The 15,395-nt window shown below is 37.3% G+C and overlaps 1 protein-coding gene across 3 annotated transcripts in view; it reads left to right on the forward strand.

Moving 5' to 3' along the window:
* The window catches only part of MTUS1 (microtubule associated scaffold protein 1), a 115,860-nt gene that overhangs the window by 41,171 nt on the left and 59,294 nt on the right, over positions 1-15,395 (forward strand). For 2 of the 3 annotated variants that reach the window (XM_053976754.1, XM_053976753.1), the window contains exons 4-7: positions 7,900-8,082; positions 11,835-11,966; positions 13,859-13,948; positions 15,184-15,231. In XM_053976754.1, coding sequence (XP_053832729.1) covers positions 7,900-8,082; positions 11,835-11,966; positions 13,859-13,948; positions 15,184-15,231 — 453 coding nt within the window. Of the gene's footprint in view, positions 1-7,899; positions 8,083-9,380; positions 9,628-11,834; positions 11,967-13,858; positions 13,949-15,183; positions 15,232-15,395 lie in introns of those variants that run through there. The other variant, XM_053976759.1, reaches the window with a different exon arrangement.

Genomic DNA, 15,395 nt, shown 5'->3' on the forward strand with positions numbered 1-15,395 from the left:
AGAGGGGATGACACACTCACTCTAAGACAAAAATCTTAATTCTCCACAGGTAACTTTTCCATAGTGGTGTGTGTAGGTTTCTGTAGTATTGGATGGCAGGCTGTATGTCTTTTGCTATGTTTGTTTTCTGTCAATGAAAACATTTATTAGAATTCAAGACACAGACTAACATGTTTGATTTACCCATTTTTACTGGAAGGGATATAATTTCAGAGCCCTGGTAGAGGACTTTGAACGAGTTTCAAAATCGAAGCAACTGTTGTTTCTGTTCCCATGAAACACACAGAGCCTTCTGATTTGGATGTATCATAGCCAGTGTGGAGGAGTAATAGCCTGATAACAGTTGAGGTGTTATGGTTTATGAAGAGTCATGTCTTTGCCTTACTTGAAGGGAGGAGTTGAAGGGCATTGGAGAAGCTAAGGAGCTTTGGTGTTCTCATGGAACATCACTCCAAGGTTTTCTGCTATCACACCTGCCCCAGCAACTGTATATTATCACCTGTGCAGTTGAACAAAAGCACTGTGACAGTTTGAGCCACAGGAAATTATTTTAACAACATCAAATAGGAAGCTAAATTACAGTAAATCTAAAAATGTATATGCCCACCAATGCCTTTTTTACCTTCTTTTGCTGACTGCAACCTACCTGAAACTATGTAAAGGAGAGGAGCTTTACTTGCAAGTAAGACTTCTGATATGCTCTAACTTCATCTCCACTTCTGCCTTAAAATTACACCATTACCTTACATTATTTCTCATTGTAAGAAACTTCATTCTTGTTGATGTCTTAGCTCTGTCAAGATGAGAGACCTGTCAAGCTTCCTATGTAATTGAAACTCTTTGGGAATCTGAAAGTATCAGTAATACTATTCCTCTGCTTACTGTTAAAAGACTTGCAGAAATAAATGGAAACCATATAAATCATCTGTGTAACAAAAATGTCTCTTGCTATCTGGTGGGATCTGTTTTGACATTTCAGGTACCCTTTTGTCTCTGATTTAGGTCACTAGTATTCCTTCAGCAGTATAGTGGCCCTGTGCTTTACTTCTAATTTCCATGTATCTAATCCAGTGGTCACTCCCGTTTTCTCTTGAGGGTATTTTCATAGCATTTAACAAGATCAATGAAAGCTTGGATACAGAGAAGCTTTAAAGTATGAATTCTGTGTTTCCTTGAAGATATTTTTGAACAAGTGAGACCTTTCACTTACAATCATACTGCAGGACTTTTCCTGTGTTCTGCAGCTACCAGAAGCATAGGAAAAATAATTCCTCAAATGGTATAGAAAATACATATATGCAGGTTTAGTGATAGTTTGAAATAATGATTTTCTTTTTAGTTCATAAAAATTCCTGCAGCTGAATTTTGGCTTAATCATACATTAAGTGGGTGATTGAGAGAAGCTTCCATAGTTAAACAGAGCAGGCAGTGATAGATTAAGACTCGATTTGTTATTGAATGCTATTGCTGTTTATTGCACAAAGAAAGACTTCTCAGATGGAAAATTCAAATTATTTCAGTCAGTTTTCATAAAGCTGGAAACATATATAAACTTGTAATTCAGGACTTCTTGGTACAGCCTTTCACAATACTAGTGAAGCAGGAGCAAAACAATTCAATTGCACTAAGCATTCCCACAGTCCTTGAGTCTTTGTTCTGACGCTGAACTAGGAGCCAACCCAAATATAGTTACTGAAAATAATTTTTCAGCTTGTATCATTCCTCTTATCTACCATGTGACTCTTTAAAGCTGGATTGACATACTGCCAAGAGGAAACAAAATATTTAAAAAGACAAACATAACTTCCAGGTTTTCTGCATTGAAACAGATGTGACTTTACTTGAAATCCTAGAATAGACAGTCACTTGTAAAGGTGTTCATATATTTTCTCATAAACAAGTCTGGAATGCACCAGGGTCTAAAAATAAAGCTTAAAATTTCATTTCAGCCAGTCTTTTTATGCTTTGCTTTTACAGAGCAGCCAGCTTCTTTTATGGATCCTAAAAGTACGTTCTTCATACACCAACTTACCCAAGATGATTTGTCCTTCTTAGTCCAGATTAGTGGGTTTCAGTCTCCTTTTCTTTAATATATCTGTACTAATTAAAGCCTGTGTTAAAAGTGAACTTGAAACGTGCATGCTTCCCTTCAGAGGTATAGGAAGGAGGAAACTAATACATGGGTCTCCACAGAACATAAGATCTGTAGTCTATAGAATGACACAAAGCTTGTGTCATACTCCTTCTTTGGTCATCATAATCCAGACATGTCCTCTGCATAGTGATTCTCTATCTGGTAACCAGTTCTCTAAACTGGGGAAAAACTTTCTCAGTGTATCCAAAAGGACTTTTATCCAGTTGATGAGTGTGTGAGAGTTCAGAAAACAGTGTTAATTGTGAGGGCCTGAGAGCCTTGCTGTTTACTGTTTCTCCAGTCACTTGAGTTGGACTTGCCTGGTAATGTTTCCAGTCTACTTCGCCCTTACTTCCTGGACATCCTCAACAGGAATGGTTTGCTGGAAGCTGCCTGAAGCAATATATTTACTTGTGCTGAGTACTGACTGAATTTCTGCCCCAGGTGTTGATCATTCAGCTACAAAATGGTCAATTCACAATTTGAAGCCAGAAAGGAGCCATAAAATGATGTAATCTGAATGTAGCTTTGTCAATTTGCTTTTTAGCCTTGACTACATACACTATCAGAAAAGGTTACCATAACTTTGACAGCTATTTTCTTTTGTTACTTTTCATTAACAAGGAACTCTTCCTGTGTGATAGGTTCAGCTTGTGTTTTTGCAAGCCTTTCATAGGGTTAATCATAAAAACGTATTTTGGAATAAAATACTTCCTTTTTAGCTTTGGAAGTCAAGTTGACCTTGAGAAACAAGTAAAAGTGAAAGGGTTTTTGTTCATGAGGTAGTATGGGATCTGTTGCTGTGAATGATTTCAAGGCAGGATGGTTTATTTATCTCAGTATAATTTGGATGTGGCTCTCTGAGTTTTGAAGGGATGGGAGAGAAGAGGCAGAGGGAGTTGGAAATATTTGAGTTTATGCGTAATCAGATAATACAGCTTTCAAAAGGGGGCATTTCATCCTGTCAGCTTTGTTTTAGGTGCCATCAGTGACCATAGTTAGGGAAATAATTTTTTTACATATGTTCCCAGACTTTTTACGGGCAATTTTGTGACTAGCCCCATTGAAGTTTTAGTATGTTGTACCTGTACCAAGAAGCATGATCATACTTGCAGAGACTGATTCTAACAGTTAGCATATTGGCACTGTCAGAAATGTGGATGTATCTATAAGAATAGTCTCCTTTATGAGAGAGGTGTGCACTATTTCCCTGCAGGGGAATTTCTTGGTGCCTAGTCATTTACTTGCAAGGACATGCTGGTGTGTCTTCAAGTAACTCTTTACCTGTACTGCTTAGTTCTGAATTCTCTCAGGGTAGGTGTAAAGGAGGAGGGAAGTATGCATAACTGTCTTCCAGAAGAAATATTTGTTTTGCTGCAGCGAGCTTCCTCTTTCATTCAAGGAACACGTGAATTCCTGCAACACAAAACTTAAAAGATTTGTAGATAATGTGAGTTTTAAAGCTGCAATCTAAGTCAAACAAAATTCAGTACTTAACATGAAGGGTGTGTGATATGGAGAGCTGGACAATAATGATAAAGCACGACTGGATGGGGTTGGTGATTTTCTTTTGCCTCAGTTTACCTTGCAGTACATTGATTTGACTTCTTGTGCCCAGTACTCCTAAACAGACTGAGCTTTACTATAGCTGTGTTAAAGCTAGGGGTTGGGATTGGATTGTTTAAGTCAGCATGCAGCCTACGAGAGTCTCCTGGCAAAACCGGAGTGGGCAAGCTTTGCCACTACTGTGTCTGGGAAGATGGTGTAAAACTATCTACTATCTGCTGTCCAGAGACAGGCTTTGCATGGGGTCATAGGAGGTTGGCAGCATGACTGTGCAGACATGGTCTCTCATGGGGCTGCTCTAGTTCAGTCTTCAAAAGGAAAAACCAAAAATGGACTAAATCCAGCAGGTATCATTATGGGCAGAGAGGAGGTGAGAGAGCAGGTGTGAGCTCAAACTCGAGGCCAGGGTAGAGAAGGGCTGTTTCTAGGTGCTGGAGAGGTCATAATGCAAGGGGTTGAAAGGAAGATGAGGAAGGGAGAAGTCTCTGATTGTGGAAGGGTTTAACTGGTAGGAGATCTGCCACATTTCAAAACTGGACCCAGGGAGGAGCAAAGGTGAAATTGAACAGTAGGCATACATGAGACATTACTTTTCCTCTCTCTTCCTCTAAAAACACCCCAATCACTCTTCTGATGGTAGGATCATTTGAGGGAAGAAAAAGGGATGTTTTGGTTGTTGGTAACTGCTTATTAAATGCTCTGTAATAGTGATGATCCATTCTCCAGTTTTAGTCCAAGCATGTTTAGCTGAGAGGGGAAGAACATGTGAATACTACCTGCATGGCTACCCTAGTTAGATTTTTGGCACTATCTTACTGTTGATTCCTTGCTACCTGTCTGAGGATTATAGGGGAATGGGAAGATTGCTGTCAAAGTTTGTATCAATGGGAATTGAATCTTGCCTTAGTATATAAACTGTTCTCTGACCAGTTGTTACCTGCTAAACAAGTAAATTTCTCTCCTATAAATATTTCAAGACTCAGAAATAACTTGAAATTCCCTGGTTTTGTCCATGTTTATACTGAACATTTGACCATTCATAGTAACATAATGTAATTGTGTCCTGCCTTTTTGGTAATTTTGGTAGTAATTTGAGACTTTAAAAGGGAGATATTAGAAAGACATTACCTTAGAATTACTAAACATACTGTAACCAGTCTTCCTTCCTTGAAGGAAAACTGATATATGTATAGCATAATAGATAGTATAGTTAATAATGCTGGGTGGCTAATCAGGCAAACTGAGGAGCTTGCAGCCATCAGAAAACTGTTAGTATTGCTACTGCTTTACACTGTTTAAAATGGCAACCAAAAGGACTCTTACATGTATGTCAAGATTGGTCTGCTGGAGATAATACCAAAGTCCAGTTTGTTTGTCCATTATTTACTTGCACTTTTCAATAGATGCCAAAAAATAGCATGTTTTCTTGGAGGTTTACTCCCTGTGCTTTATCAAGACCTTGTACTGTAGGCTTAGACAGGGCTTTTTCACCAGCTAAGAAGTTCAGCATTTTTAAAACAGAACCCTTTGGATTTTTAAACTTGCAGGGAAAACCGAAATGCATTAAGCAAAAATCCAAAATTCAACATTTTCAAGAGATTAGGCATTGAAGGGCCAAAACAATTATTAGTGTTAGCTTTAGGTTTAAACAAAAGCAGCAACAAGAAATAGCATCCTTCAAAAAACTCCTTTTGCACTTAGTGTGCCCAAAATTTGTGTTTGGAAAAGGCTTCCAGCCACTCATTTCCAGGTGCCATGTAGCTCAGTGAATGCCAGTTGCTCAGTGTTCAGCTCTATATGTAAAATGTATTGATGAGTGCTGAAATGGTAGACATGAAATTTCAGAATTTGCGAATACATACTTGGCTTTACAGTCTGCCTCATGTCAACATTCTGTCAGTGTGTGGTTTTTTAGTCTCCAGTGCTGTTTAAAGGAAGCCTTAACTTTTTCTTGACAATAACCACCTATGATGGATTGATATGAAAGGATGATTATTTGAGTAAGTATATGAAAACTGGATATATAAGTACATGAAAGCTGATTTTGGTACAACTTCAGAGCTTCTTGAAAAATGAGCTTTGTTCTTTGCTTATTTCCATTCTGATACAAGAGAGACTTTAACATAGTTCAAGTAACATGGTTGTTGCATGGAGACTTTTTTCTAAAGAATTGCCAACATTAGTTCACTGTAGAGGAATATAGTATTTCTGGTATCCCGCTTCAGTAACTAGATTAAATAACTGATGAAAGCCTTTAACTTTGATGCTGCTTCTTGTTTTGTTTATAATGGTTGACAAAATATCCTGCTTTTATGCTCATTTCCAATACTTCTGTTTGTATTCCATATCTTCCTGCTTCTGTCTTCAAAACCTTTGCATTTAATTCTGTGTAACTCTTAGGGAATGGTACTTATGAAAAAACCTTTAAAACCATTAGTTGAAGTAATACCTAGAGTAGTTGCTTAATCATCTTGTGTCATGACTTGAATTCTCCCTTGAGCTGGGCTTTTGAAAAATGCATTTGAGTGCTTGAGTAATTACTTTAATAGAAGCATTATAGGCAAGTACCAAGCAGCAGAAAAACTAAGAGAAAAGGTCATCTGCTTAGAAAAGGTTTGACATGCTTTTGAAACTGGGCATCCTAGAGATTGCTGTGCTCACTGGATGGATTTGAATTCAGAGCACTGCCACACTCCAGCCTCTGCAGAGAAGTTGGGCTTGCTGCAGATCATGTATAGAGAACATGCTGTATTAGACAGGACTGAGATTTTCACATGCTTACTTTGACCCCTCTTGAGTGAAAATCACTGTGAAGAAAACAGGATTTTGTTCCTGTATGTTTTGGAGTGGATGAACGAGTCCAGCACAATAGCAATTAAACATGTTACCTTCACCTTTAAGCAATCAAATACAGCTGATAAAATGCATTTGTTCCTCTAGCTCCCTTTCGTAATGTAGAACTTTAACTCACTAAGTCATACAAACTTAACACACAGTGTTTGTACAGTGACACTTTTTTCTGTTTGTTTTTTGGGGGAGTTGTTTGGGTTTGTACCTTGTTTTGCTGGGAGGCTACTTACAAAAGGAAATCTGACTGGTTTGGATTGGTTATTTTCCTGGTATGTTGACCCATGAATAAAAAATTCAGAAAACATTATGGAAAGTTTTATAAAGCTGTCAGGTTTGTTCTATGACATGCAAATGGGACAGAAACTTTTTTGGTCAAACACATAAATTTATTTCTGTTACATTGTCTGGAGTGCTGTTTCAGAGGTGTTTTTAAAAAGCATGAATTTGTGGTTTGTGGTGTTCTCAGCACAACAAAGCTTGTATGCTCTTTAGCATGTTCCATATATTCAATTGTCCCTTTCACTAACTTTCAAAAAATTCTAAAATACGGCTGATAATTTTTGTCTCAGAGGTTTAATACCAGGCTACAGTAAAGCTATGTACAGAGTCAGAGTTCGGCATAGTAATGGCAGGTAGTAAAAGTGCAGCTGTGAAGAGACATCTGATGCAAAGCTTGTTTAATTGCTCATTGAAGCTCGTGTGTTCTATTCTGTGACCAGTAGTATGTAATATGCTAATGCAGGTTCAGTATATATTGTGAGGCTTCTATTTGTTTCTGAATTGATCTGAACTGAGGGAAGTAGCTTGGACATACCTTCATTTACTAATCCTGTTCCTGGTTTTGTCTACTTGATACAGGACGTTTTGAGACAAGTTACTTAATCCTGTCACACCACCTACTGTTGAAAGGCAGATACTGGGCATGTTTTTCTTGTCTAAAATTTAATGCAATCCCTTTAATGTCATGATTTCCTGGGTTTGGTGCAAATTTTAGGTTTCTTGGTCATTAGTATTTAGGAGTAGAAATCCTGTAGTAAAACGAGTGTTGCTTAAGGTGAAATGACTAGCTAATTTTGTCATATTTCAGCAGTTTTCTAGTTTAAGCAAAGTTGAAATGTTGTTTATAGTGACAAGAATAAAGGGAAGGGTATTCCCTTTCAATAGAAATTTGATTGTTCTGTGTCAAGTCTGAGACACTTTAGTTGCTTCTTTTCCCTTAAGATAAACTGACAGCCTTGAAAATGGCAGTGACATAAGAAATCAACATATTTTAGATAGTTCTTCATTTAACATTCTTTCCTCCTCCTTTTGTTCTTATTTCTCTCTCCTCTTTCCCCCCTAATTGACAGGTGTAGGATCTTTGCCAGAAGAGAGGCATGCCTCAGTGAAAAATTCTCCAGCCTTGTGGACTAGCTTTGGTAAATCCCTTGCCAAATCCAAAGTGCCTGTCAAAAGATCAGTGCTTGAGAGGACACCTAGCCTCTCATCAGTGAGCAGCGCTCAGAGTGAGCAAAGTCTTTTCAGCACTAATTGTAAGTATATGTGAGGGTTGTGGGTTTTAACTGATTGATAGCCATCAATTGCTTGTTAGCAAAAATCTTCTTGAAAGGGAGTCCTGTCTGACAAGTACCTGTGTTAATTCTGATTGTACTGCTTATTGGTTCTAGGTCTTAATCTTTTTGCCTCTTTACTTGGAACTTTCCTTTTTGAGACATATCGTCTGAAAGAGCTTTGAGCCCTGGATTTTGGGTTGATGAGTAGAGATTTTGGTACAACTTCTCTTCTATCCTGAAACACTACATAATCAGCATGTCTTTTGAAGCAAGAGTTTCCTAATGTTTACATGTAGTGTAATATGTCTGGACAGAATGGTTTACTTGTCATAATATTTGGAACAGTGTGTTACAGGTTTTTGATGCTAAATGGTTTTTTGAACCAGTTTATATCTGCTTTCAGAGTTCTAGGACAAAATATGTAGATCAAATTACAGGCACATAAGTGAAACTTGTTTTAGAAGATAAATCTTTGTATGGGTAGACTTCTGTAAGTTCCATGGTAGCCATAAACATTGGTGTATGACCTAAGCAAATCAATCTTGATTAAAATTAGTGAGAATAATACAAGGACTTGCTTTGTTTTGAAGTTCTACAGAAGTTCTTAGGAGTTCTGAGGGGGAAAAGTATGAAGGAAATAACATATAGCTGACTATCAGGCATATTAGTATTCCCAGCTATGCATATTCAAATAAGTACATTCAAATATTCTGCTATTATTGTATCACCTGTTATATCTTGAAGACTGGGCAAAGACCTTTTATTTGTGCCAGATGTCACTTAAATCTGTCTTCAATGGACTGAAAAAGAGAGCTGTGATTTAACATACGTCTGTGGTTTATATATGCGCATATGCATGCACATGTAATTACATTTCTTCATATTCTTCTCCCCCTGCCTTGTACTGCCTTCATTAAACTAAAAGCTAACATAGTCCTCAAATGAATAAGAGTATGTGTAATAAAATATGCATGTGCCTCTTGCTCTGTAATGAGATCGCTTCTGATACTGTGACAGCCATGTTGACTTTTGCTGTTCAGGTTTAGGACTGTATCTGGAGCTGCTAAGCAGCTTTGTCCTCTTTTTGTTTTGTTCCCTCATGTAACAAAGGAAGGGGTCATCGCTTCGTAACAAAGGAGTGTATTCAGATTAAGTATCCAAACAGATGACTCCTTATTTAGCCTGATTTGCTAGCTGCTGTAATCTGTTTTGTCCACTGCCTTCAAGCTTACAATTTTTTCCACTCCGATTCACGAAGACCAAGCAAGAGCAATATGAGAGGTTGAACATGGCTGCAGTCTCATAGACTTTAAGCTTGCTTAGATCTTTTTTAAATGACTATACCAGGAGGACTCCGCAGTTGCACAGAAACTAATTTTTCTCCTATTATTTTCTTCAATTCTACACTAACACCACCGACTGACTCAGGAAGCCACTATGATATTACCTTACTGACATTGCTGGTAGTGGGGTCTTACAGCTTTTGTATTGTTCCTTTGTTAGCCACGTTTACTGGGAAGAGAAGTAGGTTGTATTCCTTTTATTTCTATTCTAAAGCTTGTATTTTGTTTTGTGGAGGTTGGTAAATATATGCAATATTTTGATCTGCTGATTTTCTGTGATATTATTTTCCTTTAGGGAATTTTTTACACTTGATGAGAATTATTTATATCTAATAGTAAGGATTTGTGAGTATAATGACTAAGATTATGTGTAATTCATATGTTAATGAAATTTTTGACTGAATCAAATTGGAAAGAACTAAGGAATTTTCTTTGTATTCTAATGCTAAGTTCAGTGCTGTTCTTGTTTTTTATTCTTGCATTTAGTCTACTATGTAATAATTTCAGAAAAAAATTGTGAAGCTAAGGTGTTTTTATTAGATTGGTGGGACACAAAAGATCAGAATGGGAGGCTTATGCTGTGTGTGTCATGAAATGTATGATAAACTACTGTGATCCTGTCAACAATATTAAATCAAAAAGGCACTTGGCTTGTTTGGAGTTTGTCTTCTGTTAGCAGAGAAAAAAAAAGGACAAGGGATAATTTCTGCTGCTTTGCCAGCTTAGCCCTTTGTTATGGGGTGTCCTTGGATTGGTAATTCCATGTGGCAGCATTAGGACTTGTTTGTTTGGTTTTTTTTTGTCTAATGAGCACTTGAACTTTGTGATTCTTTTCTCTAAAATGACTTCTTATTTGAGAAGCTCAAAAATCATGAGATTTGAAATGCTGTTGTTACTAAAGCATATTTTGCATGCAATCAGTTTGAGCATTGAAAACCAGATTTTTTTTAACAGTAATCTCAGTTTTAGCATTGAGCTAAAAATGCTATCCTTTTAGCATACCAAAATGATTAACTCTGAGGTTAAGAAAAAAGATTCCAGATTTTAATTGCATTAAATAATTACATATATAGTAAATAGTGCTTCAAAAGTTAAAAAGCTGATCCTAGCAGTTGACCTGCAACTGCATTTTTGTACAGCCAATACTTCATTAAAATTCTTCTAATGAGTTGAGTTTTCAGATCTTTACTGGGCTGAAATCACTTCATATCTGTCCATCTTTATTCAGAATTGCAGTAGCTGCTCTGAATTTGAATCCAAAAGTGATCAAACACTGTAAACCTGGGAGGTTTTCATGGGGTCATTTTAGATTTTTTTTTTGATTCCTGCACGCAGCCTGGTTAGCTGATTCCAGAGTTTTTAATAGGGCAGAACAGTTCCCTAAGTAGTCCTGCACCAGAAGGCTGCTCACACACCCAAAACGTTACTTCCATGGTGTGCTGCTGTTTTAGAAGAGGAAGTAGCACACTAGTTTGCAGGCAATTGTTAACTGCTTGCAGTGAACTCTGAGCAAACATCCTTAATTTAGTGATTTACAAGAAAAGTTAAGGATTGCTTCTTGCCTTGTGCTTTATTAAAATGAATTGTTCTAATTATCTAATGTTGATCAGAGTCCGATTCCTACAGAATAACTGTGTTGCTGATGTGTTATGCAAATTGCTCCTCGTGTATAGACTTTTTTGGCCAGTATTTAGCTTTTGTGTGTTTAGAGAGGCTCCAACTTCCTTTTTTTAAAAAAAGATGATGGCCTCAGTTGCATGTGTTTGTTAAAGGGAAGTCCTCTTTCTGTGGTAGAAAATATTTAGTGGCCGAAAAGCAGTTTTGAAGTAGTTAATTTATGCTAGTCTGTTTAAAGACAATAAAATAATCTCAAGACTGTATGCTCAATCTCTCGAGGAACAATATTAGACATGTAGTTCACATGGCTTTTAAAAAACCAGTCTCATTAAAACACTTATCTGAGGCAAACCTGGTAGTATAATGACAAAAAATTCCCCCTCCCCACCCTTTTTTTTTTCAATGAATAGAGAGAAAAGAAGCACTGTGACAAACAATTCCACAGTGACTTAATTTTTTCTTGTCCCTGGTAAATGCCATGTGAATTCTTATGCTTTAATGTGTTAGTATACATAATTTTTAGTGCCCAAAACAAAGTCTACTGAATCTGTACTTACTTTAGAAATATTTTCATATTTTTTCTGGACAACAGGAACAATGTTTTCCTAAATTTCAGTTTTTTGTTTTTCAAGGAAAAATTTCTATTGTGACCGTAAACTCAAACCTCTTTCAAGGTTGTTTAGTCTCTGGTAAAACTGACTTGTCTTATGATTTAATTTTCTCTAAACTATATATGCCTAGAGCAAATTCTTTTGTGATTCTGTTTTGCAGCTGCAAATGCCACAGTCATCAGGAATGGAGAATGGCCTTCAAAACCAGCCTGCCAGAATGGCACTTCAGGGTCTGCCCCTTTGAAAGCACTACCAAGACCTAGATTGCACTCATTGAGGTCAACTCCAAAAGGTATATGAGTCTGTCTGTAGACAGAGGAGATAAAATCACATCAGTGGTGCTTCAAGCATTGTAAGACTTCATAGGACGACTAAAGTATTCTTTGTAATTGGTGGAGGTGTTTCAGGGAAATGGAGAGGTCTACGCTGTAGTACAGGACTAAATGCACCTTGCTACATAGCAGGTTTCATCACATGGGGTTTGCATTGTTTTAAAAAGAGTTCTTTTCCTTTGGAAAATTCAGGGCACGGACTTTGTCACTGCTGGTAATCTGCAGAACAGACATACCTGAATTTATCCTGAGTGTATTGTTGTTTTTGTCTTTATGCAGACTTTGTATTATCTTCACCCTTTTCAAGACCCAAAGGACCTTGGAGGATGGGGATATATTTTTGAATAAGATATAGTTAGAATGTATCTTCTTCTGTAGAACAATGACATTATCCCATCTTTCAAAGAGAAGAGTCACAGAAACGTAGCTTCTCATGTTGCTTTTTCTTGGTGTTCTACTTGGGCTGAATTAGAAGAATTGGGCTGAATTTAATGGAGACAAGACGATTAATTGTGTTTTATATTCTTGTGCTAAAAGTAACATTAAATGTACTTCCTGACTTTGTATTAAACATTGTTCAGGTTCCTATTTTGGTTTGAGCTAGGAACTCTCGATTGGCCAACAGTGCGTCTTTCACTCAAGCCACAAACACCAGTTGACAAGTCATTCTCTGACCAAAATTAAAGACATGATGGGAGCAGATAAATAAGCTTGCTCTGTCTCTTTCCTAAGTCCTAGCTGTAATCAGCTTGCTTCTGACCATCTTTGTGGTGGACTGGTTATTGTAATTGGATAAGCCTAATTAAATGCTGTACTCCTGCATTAGACTTAAAATTTAAGCTGGTATCTGACATAATGGAGAATAAATAAGAGATGCCTGTCAAATGTCTCACTGTAATGACATGCTTTAAAAGAGTAAACAGTGAAAAGAAACAGAATTTGCCACAAATTATAAGTCACTTTGAAACAAATACGAATCATATGGCTTTCTGACAAGTTGATGCTTTGTGTCGGGGTCCAGCACATGCAGCACAACTATGCATAGCTCATCGTCTTCAGTGACCTGGCAGTGTGCCTTGAGCACCTGCAGGAGCAGTGTGGCCAAAGGAAGCTGGTATTCCCCTTCACATCAGTGTTACCAGGCCTGTGGTGTTTGGTTTTGGGTCCTTGCCAGACCAAGAGGTTGTTTTAAAACTGGAAAGATCCAGTAGAGACTTAAGATGGTTGGGGTCTCTGTCCAGTGAGAAGAGGTTGAGGGAGTTGAGCCGGTGCAGTCAATAACTTGAAAAAGGACAGCTATAAAGCTCATGGTGCCAAACTCTTCTCAGTAGCACCAGATCATGTAGCAATCAGAAATGCTTGCAAATTGTAAAGTGGGAGATGCATCTTTGCCCAGTGGTGCTGTAGAACCACCCTTCCTGGAGGTTTGCAAAGCCCATCTAGACAAAAATGTGGTCAGCTGATCTTGTCTTAATGGTGACCCTGCTCTGAATGGGAGTGTTGATATCTGGCCTCTGGAGGTTTCTTTCAGCCAGTGTTTCCTTAGCTGCATTGTATTTGCTGCTGTTTTGAGACTTAAGTAATTTGATCTTAGTGCTAAAATGAAATCTTTACTAATGTTTTCTCCTGCTTAGAAGGCTTTTAAAGTTATCTTTTTATTTCTTCCAAGGTGGGCTCTGGAGAAGCAGAGCTAAGTTTAAATACAGCTTAAACATTCTAGAAGGTTTCTCTTCTAGTGTTTGAATAGATTTGTGGATCTTGTACTTAAATGTAAAAATGTAAGATATGTCTTTAATTACTTTAAAACTTTAAATAGTTCTACTTTAAAGTTCATGTAAGCTTTTACTTTTAGGAGCCAAGACCAGATCTGCTTCGCTGAACCAGTGCACACCAAAATCATCTGGGCCTCTACACTTAGCAAGGAAAGTCAGTGAGACTAGAGGTAATCAGCTGTTGGGTAGTCAGTTTTTCACTTTTTCTTGGATCTCTCTGTCTTGAGAAGGAGCAACTATGCTTTATGATTTCAGAATAATTGGGATAGTTGGCTCATTTTCTTTGCAGTTCACCAAATTGGACACTGGCTCTGCAAGGTTCTGTTCTTTATTTGCTTTAGGGACATCCATTGTCTGCTTGAAACTTGCATCCCATAAGGACTAAAAATACAGAATAATTAATCTGTCTGTTAAATGATGTTCTGTCACCTGCTTATAAGGTTGTGTGCTTGCAAGACACAACCTTAGATTTTGCTAAGTTTGTGTTTAATTTAAGCAAGATTCTTGTGAGAGCATGCTGATGAGCTCTGCCTGTTGAAGATATTTACTCCACTCTATGTTTCTGTATCAGATGTTTGTTTTATCTTTAACTTTGAATTAAAATTGGTCCTTTCCACCAGAGTGAATCAAAAGAACAAATGCAAACCTTTGGAGAAGCTTTGCTCCCATTTTCACTTTGGGAGCAAAGCTCTATTTGCAAGGCTGAGGCGGGGGGAAACAAGTACAGTGGTGGTACAAAGCAGCTTGTTTCCTGAGGAAACCTGTGCCATCAGATCCACACTATTCCTAAAGTTTGTAGAAAGGTGTTGTCAAAAGCCCTTTTATGAACTTCTGCACATGACTTTTGCACTTAACACTCAGCTGTCCAAAAGATTGTTTTCATTCAATATCCTTCAAAATAATAAAGTTTTTAGGTCATTTTCATATAACTTGTAAGTAATACAGTAAGGGTGGGTTAATTTTCTCGGTGCTGTCATTTATATCTAACTTGGTTGTTCACACATTTGAGAATGTTAATTTATTGCTCCTCTATGCAAATAAAATAACTGTAGCATACAGAAAGAAAAAAATATGCTATAATGCCAGTATAGATGCTAGTTTTTCATTGTCTGTGGTCCTCTTTGAATGAATAAAGTGACTTTACAGTGCTACCTGACTTAAATGAAATATAGTAATCGTAATGGGATAATTGTAACTGGGAATGCATCCTGCATTTTCTAAACAATTTCTTGTAATGCTAAATCTTGCTGTAGATCATGCTGTCAGCCATCAGAATAAAGAAGCTGAAATAGCAAAATTTGAGGAGCTTATGTGAAAAGAATCTTGAATCTTAAAAAAAGGTAGCCCTACTGCCCCTTACTGGCTTGAAGTATAATTTCTTTGTTTGTTTCTTTTCTTTCTGAAGGTACTCCTGGAAGAAATGTACACCAAAGCCTATCTTGTTCGGGTCCTGGTGAGTTTTCTGAGTGCATTTTATATTTTCTGTGGTGCAACTCAAATTAAGTTTATACATTATATTAGTATGTTTATTCTTTTCTGGGAAGAATAGATGCACAATGGATAATTCTGTAAACTATCACTGACTCTAGTTTCAAGGAATATGGAAAAAAACCTATT

This window comes from Vidua macroura, chromosome 4 (assembly GCF_024509145.1).
Source record: "Vidua macroura isolate BioBank_ID:100142 chromosome 4, ASM2450914v1, whole genome shotgun sequence".
NCBI classification, from domain to species: Eukaryota; Metazoa; Chordata; class Aves; order Passeriformes; family Viduidae; genus Vidua; species Vidua macroura.